Below are 12,777 nucleotides of genomic sequence, written 5' to 3'. Positions count from 1 at the left end.
GCTGATGAGGAGGGAGGCTGATGAGGAGGGAGGCTGATGAGGAGGGAGGCTGATGCTGAGGGAGGCTGATGCTGAGGGAGGCTGGGAGAAGGGAGGCTGATGCTGGGGGAGGCTGGGAGAAGGGAGGCTGATGCTGGGGGAGGCTGGGAGGAGGGAGGCTGATGCTGGGGGAGGCTGGGAGGAGGGAGGCTGATGCTGGGGGAGGCTGGGAGGAGGGAGGCTGATGCTGGGGGAGGCTGGGAGGAGGGAGGCTGATGCTGGGGGAGGCTGGGAGGAGGGAGGCTGATGCTGGGGGAGGCTGGGAGGAGGGAGGCTGATGCTGTGGGAGGCTGGGAGGGGAGGCTTGGAGGAGGGAGGCTGATGCTCAGGGAGGCTGGGAGGCTGATGCTGGGGGAGGCTTGGAGGAGGGGGGCTGGGAGGAGGGAGGCTGATGCTGGGAGCAGGGAGGCTGATGCTGGGGGAGGCTGGGAGAAGAGAGGCTGATGCTGGAGGAGGCTCATGCTGGGGGAGGCTGGGAGGAGAGAGGCTGATGCTGGAGGAGGCTCATGCTGGGGGAGGCTGGGAGGAGAGAGGCTGATGCTGGAGGAGGCTCATGCTGGGGGAGGCTGGGAGGAGAGAGGCTGATGCTGGAGGAGGCTGATGCTGAAGGAGGCTGGGGGGAGAGAGGCTGCTGCTGGGGGAATGGGAGAGAGGGGCCAATGCTAGAGACAGAGGACAAGGGTTGAGGGATAGAGCAATGACAATATCGATGGCGGGGGAGTGTAAGGACTCAGAATAAGAGGGGGGCAGCATTGGGAGCTCATTATGGAGAAGGGGCAGCATGTGTTGGCTCAGTATGGAGTGGAACAATGTAGGGGGAGTCAATATCAAGAGTGGGGTAGTGTGTGTGTGTGTGTGTGGGTCTCAGCATAAGCGCTAGTGTGGTGGTCTTAGTATGATGAATGGGGCAGCATGGAGGTGTCATTATGGAAAAGAGGAAGGCAGCATTAGGAGCTCATGGAGAGGGGCAGCATGCACGGGACACTGTGAGGAGGGGGCAGCATGCACGGGACACTGTGAGGAGGGGGCAGCATGCATGGGACACTGTGAGGAGGGGGTAGCATGCATGGGACATTGTGAGGAGGGGGCAGCATGCATGGGACACTGTGAGGAGGGGGCAGCATGCATGGGACACTGTGAGGAGGGGGCAGCATGCATGGGACATTGTGAGGAGGGGGCAGCATGCATGGGGCACTGTGAGGAGGGGCAGCATGCATGGGACATTGTGAGGAGGGGGCAGCATGCATGGGACATTGTGAGGAGGGGGCAGCATGCATGGGACATTGTGAGGAGGGGGCAGCATGATGTGAGGACAATGTGCAGATCATATTTTATAATTGAGGAAGGTGTGGTGGGTATAATTTATAAGGGAGGGCAATGTTTAGTTTATTAGGGGCAGTGTGACAGTCACAGTATATAAGTGGGGACGGTGTGGTGGAAATATTTTATACCCATGCTATGTTTTGATGTGCCCGTGGTGATCCCCATTGGGGGGGGGGGGTTAGTGCCCTTCGTTTCTCATTGATACTTTTTAGGCTATGTGCGCACGTTGCGTAAATACATGCAGTTACGCTGCGCTTTGTAGCGCAGCGTAACTGCATGCGTCCTGCGTCCCCTGCACAGTCTATGGAGATTGTGCAGGGGCCGTGCGCACATGGCGCTTTAGAGCGCAGCGCTTCGGCTTCTGCCGAAGCGCTGCGTAAAAAGAAGTGACATGTCACTTCTTTCCTGTGCTTTGCCGGCAGCTCCTGCTCTGTCTATGGGAGGAGCTGCAGGCAGAGCGCATGGAATCGGTGCTCACTACGGACATTTTCTGCAGCGATTAGAAGCGCACATGTGCTCTTCAGATCGCTGCAGAAATTTCTGCAGTGAACTGTACGCAACGTGCGCACATAGCCTTAAAGTGTTTTACAGAGTAGATCTGCCTTAAACAGATGTCGTGTGCGAAAACTCAGTTTTACGTTGTCGATAAGGGGCGCGACCACTTAAAGTGCCTAGGGCAGCACGAAGGCAAAATACAGCCCTGGTCGTCGGGGTCACGTCGTAAGTGATAAACATCCGGCGCCGTTTGACATATCGTAGCGTGTGACAGCTACGAGCGTCTGTGATCGAGCAAAAATACTCACCTTATCGTTGCTCGTTGACACGTTCGCTTATTTTCTAAATATCGCACGTCTTTCTCTGCGCCAGTTGTTCATCGTTCCCGAGGCAGCACACATCGCTCCGTGTGACACCCCGGGAACGATGAACTGCAGCTTACCGGCAATGCGAAGAAAGGAGGTGGGCGGGATGTTACGTCCCGCTTATCTCCGCCCCTCCGCTTCTATTGGCCGGCCGCTGTGTGACGTCGCTGTGACGCCGAACGTCCTTCTCCTTCAGGAAGTGGATGTTCGCCGCCCACAGTGAGGTCGTTTGGAAGGTAAGTACGTGTGACTGGGGGTTACAACATTGTGTGACACGGACAACAAATTGCCCGTGCCGTACAAACGATGAGGGCGGGTGCGATTGCAAATGCGATCACACAATTAATTGGAACATGTAAAGCAGGCTTAACAGTTTTAGGATAAGGTATTTCTAGGAAATATCTTAGAAGTGAAGCAGTGGATTTCTTTGTAATCCTGCAATGGTGACCAGTAGTCTAAACATCTCTGCTATTTTTTTCTGTAGAAATATGGTATTCTTCAATTTTGCAGCATAGGTTTATAATTCTAGATTAAATTTTTTGTTTTTTTCTTCTAGATCTAGGAATCTCTAGAACTCATTTTCCTTTCTTTACAATGTGTAAATATTTCATTGTGAGGTTTACTAATCCCATTAAGAAAATGGATCCAGGAATTGATTGAATTTATTACACTCACCTCTACCCTGGCCTTGTAAAACTCAATGTCATGTAACCGCTCTTTGTATCGGCTCACTTCACTTTCAAGCTTGTCAACTCGGATTGCTTTTTCCCTGAGTGCATCCAGCTCATCTCTGTACAGTCGAGCAGATCTAGCATCAGTCAGAAGTTTCATGTTCTGCAGAAGGCGATACAGAAAATATCAAGATACATCTCATGACTGATCAGTCAAAGGAGTGATATTTGCATCATTATAATGGAGTCGTATGTACAATCAATCCACTGAACGCCAAAAAAAAATAAAAATGTACTATCACCATCTGATCCTCTACACCACAAGCTTATAAAACTGCCAGGAAACTATCTCATTGTTCACACTTGTGCAGAAAAGGTTGATTATCAGGTTAATGGGGATTACTCCACGCCTTTGTGAAGGTCTAAATAGCTATATTTTATCATATATGTGGCTTTTAGTTTGAGTCATAAAACATAAAATTAAAGCAAGAAATTACGTCCATAGTAGAAAAAAAAAATGAAGGGAAATGGAGACCCCACTTTATGATTTCCATATCCTATAGAACATATGGAGTGGCCTGTTTAAATGAGATAGCCTCTTCATACTTAAAAAAGGAAAACCCTTAAAGAGGACCAACCACCAGGATTTCCATATATAAACTAAAGCCAGTTTTGTACTGGCGCTATCATGCTGATTCTAAACATACCTTTAGTTATGAGATCAGATGTATAGTTTCTGAAATATAGGCAAGTAAAGTTTGTGAAATGCACGGTTATTTGATTGATTGCAGCTACAGAATATCTAATAGGTGGGTCGGGTTTTGGTAGTTATTCCTGCCCCTGTCTGCTGCCTGTCCTTCCACCCTCCTTCCTCCCCCTGTAATAACAGAGACAGAGGGAGGAAGGAAGGACAGGCAGGCAGACAGGAGCGGGAATAACTAGTAAAACCCAACCCACCTATTAGATATTCTGTAGCTGCGATCAATCAAATAACAGTGCATTTCACAAACTTTACTTGCCTATATTTCAGAAACTATACATCTGATCTCACAACTAAAGGTATGTTTAGAATCAGCATGATAGCGCCAGTATAACACTGGCTTTAGTTTATATAGGAAAATCCTGGTGGTTGGTCCTCTTTAAGGGTTTTCATTTTTTAAGTATGAATAGGCTATCTCATTAAAACAGGCCACTCCATATGTCCTACAGGACATGGAAATCATAAAGTGGGGTCTCAATGTTGGTTAACAGTTATGTGAAATATTGCAGGCCATGTTAGTGGTAACCTCACTTTCATTTAAGAAGAACACCAGCAGTTTTTTTTTTCCCCATCATAGTGCAGCATAGGTTATTATTACAACATAATATAGAGTCTCCTGTGTATGTTTTGTCTATTTCAGTCTTTGTTTCTGATTACTCTGCCATGATTTCTTCTTTAACTTTGATATGGTTCCACTATTGCAGATTCATTTCCAGGAATGCATTTGGCTTTGCACAGGGACAGGGTAACGGCATTACACTCGCTCTATTCAGACACCTATCTAATGGCACCAGTGACAGATCAGTGATTTCAAACTGCTGTCCCCTGACTCAAAGTGCTGAGACTCAATATATTTTATGTGATGCAGTCTCATGCTACAGAATTTCCATGCGACACAGCTTCAGTCTGTGTCTCCTACCTCTTTCGTGTGATACCTTTCTTCCTGTCAGCTTTCACAAGCAGGAGGCAGGGGAGACTTCCTGGAACTGTATCTCAAAGGATACACTGGAGATTATGCACACTGTACTCATGCATTGTGTAGACAGGCAGTGTGAGAGTGGAGCTTTTTGTAACTGCAGGCAATCATTGTGCAGCCTAACCTACTAAATCACTGCTCTTTGATATAAGAAATGATAGCGTCAACTGGTATAGGTAGATATTCTGCTGGATTCAGCTCTCCCCCTTTGGATCCAGCAGGAGCTCACCTTCCTCCCAGCTGCTGATCATCACCAATATCTTGGTGCTTAAATACCACTTCCTTCCTTGGACTGGTGCTGGTAATATTATTCAGATCACCCAAGCCTTAATTTCAGGCAGGTGGTTTGTACTCCTCTATGGTATCATTGCTGAAAACTTTGCTGAACCTCTACCCAAGTCATCTGTAGATACGTAGTTCATGCATTTTCCCTGTGTGTCCTCCTTGTGTCTTCTCTAGTGTTTAGTGGAGTTAACAAAGAGCTCATCTCACCAGTTTCATATTTAGGGCCCAACACTAGGGTACCTAGGGTCAGGTATCTAGCTCGGCGCATAGTTGCGGAACCAAGCTATCTAGGGTGGTGAGGGACTCCAAGGACCAGCAGTAGGTTTGGTCAGGGGTCATCTAACACTTCCCTTTCCTTTCACTGTTCACTTAGTACTTCCTCATACCTAGCGTGACAAGCTATGATTGCATTTTTGATAGATTCCACGTCTTGGACCGGTCCCCTGATTCCCTGTTCCAACTGGCTTTCAACCATCAGACATAGGAAAGGTGTCCGCGAATGTGCTAACTCTCTCCATTCATTGCTATGGGAGTTCCAAATAAAGTTGAGCAACAGATACTCAGTCGTATTTGAACCTGAGCGGCCATTTCATCATTCACTGCTAGTTGGATGCCAGTCAGAACTCTTGTGAGACAACTCTTCTAATATCACTTTCCTCCTATCCTTACATGTAAACACTGGTCAAGGCAGAATGGCTTCTTGGCATGACCCTGCCCTCTACTCCCAGCATCCAGCATGAGGGGCACATGGGTTGGACACTTTGGATAAATCTGCCCCCCATTATATTAATAAATACAGTTACAAATATATCCCATCTCTGACCTCTTGCTGCAGTCGTTTGAGCTCGGCTTCCACTTGTGCGACCTCTTGCTTACTATCCAGGAATTGTTCGGTCTTTTCTTCCCTTTAAAGAAATTAAATAAAACAAACAGATTTACATTTATCACATTTACTAAAAATAGTGCTCACTGTTCCAAGGCTGTACGACCATCAAGGGAATGTGATGAGAGAGTCATGCTGCCCGAACCACAGGAAGGAGGAATCAGAGCCCTGCCGCGATTAGTCAGAGTAAACATACTTTGAAAAATCGGTCAGAAAATATGAGCCTGGGATGACATGGGCAGCATGAATCGGAGACCAACTGCGCTATTACAGGCGCGTGTTTCAGAGAACACATACTCTGAAAATATCTCCAAGGACTATACACTTAGGATATCTAGTCCACGGCAGGTTCCTAGTGGTTCCTCCCCGCCCCACTCCCCTAGATTGACAGCTATTTTCCTATACATAGATATAAAGAGAGACCGGTCAGTTTAGGGGAGCGTGGGAGCAAGATGCCTCCAGGAACCTGCCTCAAAGTAGACATCTAAGATGCAAAATCCTCGGATATGGTTTCAAAATATGTTTTCTCGTAAACTAATTGCGGACTAAAACATACATGGCTGTAATAGCGCATTTCTTCTCCAATTCATGCTAACCCCATTTCGGGCAGGATGAATTTCCCATCAAGTTCCCTTTAAAGTTGAATGATTCTTGGATTAAAATGATATTGTTTTGGGTCAAATATTCCAAAATACACATTGTCACTGTATTCTTATTACAGATGGGCGAATAGTAACTATTCCGTGTTTGGATAATGCTTACCAATTCATCCCCACAAGAAAATGCTTGGGTTTCCTAATGACTTCCATTAGGTTCGTTAGTCATGACGAGTACAGGAATAGTACTTTGGGATTGTTTACAAAATAGCCTAACACACATAGTTACTATTCGCCCGTCATTAATTCTTATGTTTTATATTTAAAAAAAAAAATAATTATATATGACTAATACTATACAGAACATCTAACCAACTTCACTTTAACTTATATTTATATTTTGTATATACAAAATGGTGGATTGTGTATTCTACTGCAAAAAAAAAAGAATATTGATCTGGTTTCTGCCATTTTATAACAATTTTAATAATGGTCGATGACTGCATCAGAAGGAAATGAGACAAGAGGAAACATACAATGAATGTTCTAGCCGGACATATTCTTTGTATTGTGCTGGCAATCGATGCCTTCTAAAAGCCGTGGCAGACAATCACAGGCCTCCCGGGACACTAACCAAGCACATTTTATAAGTAGTAATAAATCACTGGAAAATAATTTTCACGTAGGTGTTAATTGCAAGTCTATCACTTAACAGAAAGGGAATAAATCATGTCTGTACTATCCAGCTTCATAGACCAATGCCAAGCTCGGCTCCACCTAAACACTGGGTCTACTTCATGCAGATACCTAAAATAGCAGTTGCACTCAAGTAAAGGGAAGAAAAAAAAAAAGTATGTAGATGGTGAACATTGGAATATGAATACGCATTACTGCCAAGAAAACATGAATATGTTTTTTGTTTTGTTTTTTAAAATATGAGTTACTTAGCAAATAAAGGTGGCCAAATTTACTTGTGCCCAAATACCACGTCAAGGTGTAACTCTCATCTGGGTCCTACTCTAATTGCTATGCGCCTCTTGTCCAAACTGAACTTTTATATGGGCTAGACTAGAACCTGCAAAAGGAAAATTAAACACCTGAAATAACTGGGAGGAGTGCGCAGACAAAGGACATGACCCCAGATTATAAACTCAAAAAATTGCCGGCACTTCCTAATCTCGTAATCTGAACTGGTGCATACTGAACATGACGTACAATATCTAAAATAGCAGTTGCACTCAAGTAAAAGGGAAGGAAAAAAACTTCCCTTTACTTGAGTGCAACTGCTATTTTAGATATTGAACGTCATGTTCAGTATGCACCAGTTCAGACTATGATATTAGGAAGTGCCGGCAATTTTTCTAGTTTACGGAACTTCATACAGATGACAGTATTGGGTTTTTCTGCTGTTTTGACCTGTTTTTCATTCAGAAATTCATATGAATATTTAGCACATCCATCTCCAGTCTGATTACAATCATTTTCTCCTTTAATCTGAATTTACAATTATTGACGGGTGGACTCACAGATACCCAGAATCAGCAAGTCCTACCAGGTTTTTAAAAAAAAAAAAAAAAAAAACGCCACCTGATTCCACCCCAGAATTGATCCTGGATATCTGGCCAAATGCCAGTCCTCATATAAGTCAAGGGGGACCAGAACACGGCACTCTAAAATGGTGGTAGAAGGGATAGGGGGATTGGAGCAGGCACGTTATACCTACCAGCGACTGTAACACTACTTCCATGGCTGTTCATTAGCCTTAATGCATATGCACTGCTTTCCCTGCCCACTAGCAGACCTCACATCTCCGATTGGTTGCAGTAAGACACAACCCCACCCTGAGTGGTAGCGTGTCTGACTGAATTCAATCAGAGGCGCTGTGTGTGTCCCTATATTGGTATAAAAATAAACATCATAGGGTCCCCCCATATTATGATACCAGCACAGATAAAGCATACGGCAACAAGCTGCAGTACCCAGCCAAGTGCTTATACAGGCTGCAGCTCCCAGCTGTCGGCTTTATCATTGCTGGGTATCAAAATTGGCGGGGACCGCACACTGTTTTGTTAAATTATTTAATTTTTTTACCTTTATAAAAAAAAAAAAAGCTGAATGCGGTTCCTCTTATTTTGATACATGTCCAAGATAAGTGCATGGCTGGGGGCTGCAGCCTGTAGCCGTATGCTTGATCTGTGCTAGGTATCATAACATGAGGGGACCCTACACCAGGTTTTTCTATTTATTTTTTCACCAATATAGACACGCAGACAGCGTTGCTAATTGAAAGTAGTCAGGCACGCTGTCACAGAGGGTACGGGCACGTCTGACTGAAACCAATCAGAGACGCAGGGACTGCCGGTGGGTGAGGGAAGCAATGCATATGTAGCGCCCCTGAGAGCCTCAGGGCACTACAAGGAACTGCATGCTCTTGGGGATACAGGACCTACCCCCTGGGACTTGGAGTACCAATGCCGATTCCACCAACACACATCTAAAAGCCTAGTTCTCCTCTCCACACTGGGCATAAAGGGTTAACCATGTAAGGGGATAGTCGGCATGGGAACGTCTGGAGTGAGGAGAGAAGAGGGGAGCACACAGGAGAGGTAAGCGGACATGCCTGAGCTGGGTCTGTGTAACGGTGACCCCGGGGCACAGGAGAGAGGTCACCGGGACGGGTACCGAGATATCGCTGGGACCAGAGCACGAATGGGACACAGGGCCCTAGGTCAAATGTCAAGTTTCAAACGATTTGATAAATACCTGCATGGTGAGGACACCTTCACGAACTTCATTGAACCAAATAATCCGGGGGCATCAGCAGTAAACTAGGATTGGGATTCGGACACTTACCTCCCCGCAGGGTTCGCACTGCCCGCTGTACGGAGAAGGAGACTGTACCCCAAAAGGGGCAGTCGAGGTTCCCAAACGCTCCACGCTATGGGGACTCAATCTACAGATTGTGTCGGGGACAGAGCAACCTGGGTCACTAATTGGCACTGATACTCCTGGGACCGGAACCAGCAGGCCATGGGTCCATGTGAGTAGAGACTGTTAAAGTTAACTTGGTGTGGTCTCCATCATTATACACCATACATCTCCCAGGCACAGCCCTACCTGCGGAGGGCCTACCACCATAGCTGCCACTACCACCATCCCTGGGAGTACCCACGTTGAGCAGCGGCGGTTCTCCATTCTTAACCGCAACTCGCAGATGGCATCAGGAACATTAACTCTATTATCCCCTGTAAATACTCCCCTTTTGTTCAGTGTCCCCAGGGCATGGGGCCGGGCAACGGACACTACAATGACATTCCCGTTTGCAACCGCCCGGGACCGAGTACCCCCTTCCCTGGGCGACACACATATGCATCAGGTTAAGGGGTGGCCCCGGAACTAGCGTGAGCGGCCCAGTAGCAGTTACAGCCACGCTGGAGACTCGGTAAGTTTAACGTGTCTGCTTTCCCCATTTTGACAGACCTGGATCGTTACCTGGAGTTCCCTTAGATCTCCAGACCCAGGGTCGGTGCTCAGGTACTTTTGAACCAACGGGGATCCAGACTTTTACAGTCTGGGTCCACCCATAACTATTTACAATACTTCACTGCTAACTTATTAACTCCAGCAGGGCCAACAACTGGTAGATATGATAGGAATCTAGATAGACCTCTGCTGCAATCCTGGTATATAAGGGGGCTAGGGGCGGTCGTGAAGCCCAATGACAGAGGAAGCGGCATCTGTCAGATGCAGGGAGCTCTTATACGCTCATAAGTCCCCCATTCTAGTGCATGGACATTTATTGTACCTCTATATGCCTGCAATCATATATGAACTAAATACATATTTTCACTTACTCCATCAGCTGGCAAATATATGGAGGTATTCTCACATAAAACATATCTTCAAGGGTATAATAGCTTTGTACACATTGCACACAATGTATGACAGAATACAGAGAATGTGCGGCCCTCTATTAGGTGGCAATGTGGCCTCCACGCATATTTTTGCCAAGTACATGAGACCCATTCTCTAAATGGGCTATAGTCAGCAGTGGGGTGCTGCAGGGATCTGTTCTAGGACCAATTCTTTTTAATCTCTTTATTAATGACCTTGTGGATGGGATTGATAGTAAAATGTCAGTCTTTGCGGATGACACCAAACTATGTAGGATATTAAAAACTGACCTTGATAGTACAATATTACAAAAAGATCTGGATAAGATGTCAGAATGGGCAGATACTTGAGATTTAATGTTGATAAATGTAAAAGTAATGCACCTAGGACGGAGTAATCCTATAGCTGCGTATACATTAAATGGAAGTAAACTTGGGACCAGTGGCGTAACTAGAGTTTGATGGGCCCTGGTGCAAAATTTGGACCGGGGCCCTCCCTCCACGAACACCGACACTTAGGGTACGGGATAATGACACTGACACTCGAGGTACAGGATAATGATGCTGACACTTGGCTCTTACCCTCCCAGGTTTCCCATGATCTGAAATCCCTCTATCAGAACACAGCTTTCCCATGTTCTGATATCCATCTTGTCCTCGGCACCCAGCTTTCCCATGCTCTGGGGGGGGCCTGGCTCCATGTGTCCTGCAGCCAGAGCCCCCCCAAGGACTCCATGTGTCCTGCAGCCAGGCCCCGAACCCAAGGACTCCATGTGTCCTGCAGACAGGGCCCCCCAAGGACTTTATGTGTTCTGCAGCCAGCCTCCCCAGGGCCTCCATGTGTCCTGCAGCAAGGGCCCCCTCAAGGACTCCATGTGTCCTGCAGCCAGGCCCCTCCAGGGCCTCTATGTGTCCTGCAGCCAGGCCCCCCCCACAAGGACTCCATGTGCCCTGCAGCCAGCCTCCCCGTGTACTTACTGATTTATAATAAAAAAAAACAACAAGTACTCACCTCTCTTCTCCTTCCACTGCAGTTCTGTCCTCACCTCTACTTGCCTGTCCTCACTGTCCTCGTTCCTCCGTGGCTCTGGTCGGCGTCCTCCTGCGCTCTGTGCTCTCACCACACACAGCAGTCAGACAGGAGTGACGTCACCGCAGGCATGGGGGAAGACTGATGATGCAAAGAGCAGCGCCGGCCGCTCTATGCAATATCAAAGCACTGCAGTGTGCGGTGACGGGAGCGCGGTGACGGGAGCGCGATGGGTGAGTGACGGGAGCGCGGTGGGTGAGTGACGGGAGCGCGGTGACGCCACCGCTGACACCAGGCAGGGGGCCCGTTGTCAGCGGCGGCGAGTTGGTCATATAGCGGCCGCCACGCCGCGTGGTCTGCGGCAGAACACTCACAGAAAGGAGCTGGCTGCTGATCTGCCGGGCGGCTGCAGGCCCCTAACCTCCCGGGCCCGGTCGCAATCGCGACCGCTGCGACCGCGGTAGTTACGCCCCTGCTCGGGACTACAGAACAGGAGAAGGACTTTGGTATTCTTATTACAAATAAGCTGAACAGCAGCACTCAATGTCAAGGAGCAGCTACTAAAGCAAAACAAGATTTTAGGGTGTATAAAAAGAGAGAGATTAGATCCCGTGATCCCAACATATTGTTACCCCTTTATAAATCACTTGTAAGGCCTGGAATATGGGATTCAGTTTTGGGCTCCACATTTTAAAAAGGACATTCAAAAGTTAGAGTCAGTTCAAAGGCGGCAACTAGACTACTACAAGGAATGGAAGGCCTCACATATGATAACAGGTTGAAAAAGTTAGATATGTTTAGCTTAGAAAAAGGACGTCTCAGAGGAGATCTCATTTATATGTATAAATACATGTGTGGTCAATATAAAGGACTGGCACATGACTTATTTCTTCCAAAGACAGTACTAAGGACCAGGAGGCACTCACTGCGAGTGGAAGAAAAGCGATTCCGGCAGCTAAATAGGAAAGGGTTCTTTACAGTTAGAGCAGTCAGACTGTGGAATGCCCTACCACAAGAGGTAGTAATGGCAGATACTATAACAGCTTTCAAAAAAGGGCTGGATGATTTCCTCAGTACACACAACAATGACGGTTATAAGTGACCTAATGACAAAATATATAATTGGTGGAGGAAGGTTGAACTAGATGAGCCTAGGTCTTTTTTCAACCTAAGTAACTATGTAACTAAAACAAAACCTATGCACAGATCATTTCAAGAAATGGGTCTGGTAAAAAGCTGGATTTATGTGATTCAGTTATATTGTGATCGGCATTATAATATGGCCAGCATATGTTATGGACACCGTACAGCATCTGAAATACAGTTAGATAGTAGTATGTGTCAGGTATGACCATGCTGACTATACTTCTGTCTGAAATATATCCCACTATGTATGCGAACATTTTTTTTAAAAGCCAATATTTCTCTTTGTATGTGAATTTTCAACTGGAATCAGACATG

General features: G+C 46.6%; 1 protein-coding gene across 8 annotated transcripts in view; it reads right to left on the bottom strand.

Annotated features, from left to right (window-relative positions):
• CCDC88A (coiled-coil domain containing 88A) overlaps positions 1 to 12,777 on the bottom strand; it is a 302,568-nt gene that overhangs the window by 93,566 nt on the left and 196,225 nt on the right. For all 8 annotated transcript variants that reach the window (XM_075339320.1, XM_075339323.1, XM_075339325.1 and 5 more), the window contains exons 9-10: positions 5,738 to 5,819; positions 2,898 to 3,056 (exon numbers count right to left, since the gene is read on the bottom strand). In XM_075339320.1, coding sequence (XP_075195435.1) covers positions 2,898 to 3,056; positions 5,738 to 5,819 — 241 coding nt within the window. The remainder of the gene's footprint in view (positions 1 to 2,897; positions 3,057 to 5,737; positions 5,820 to 12,777) is intronic.

The sequence above is a fragment of the Anomaloglossus baeobatrachus genome, chromosome 3, assembly GCF_048569485.1.
Source record: "Anomaloglossus baeobatrachus isolate aAnoBae1 chromosome 3, aAnoBae1.hap1, whole genome shotgun sequence".
Lineage (NCBI taxonomy): Eukaryota > Metazoa > Chordata > Amphibia > Anura > Aromobatidae > Anomaloglossus > Anomaloglossus baeobatrachus.
Note: the sequence above shows the minus strand (reverse complement) of the source record. Positions and strands in the feature narration are given on the sequence as shown.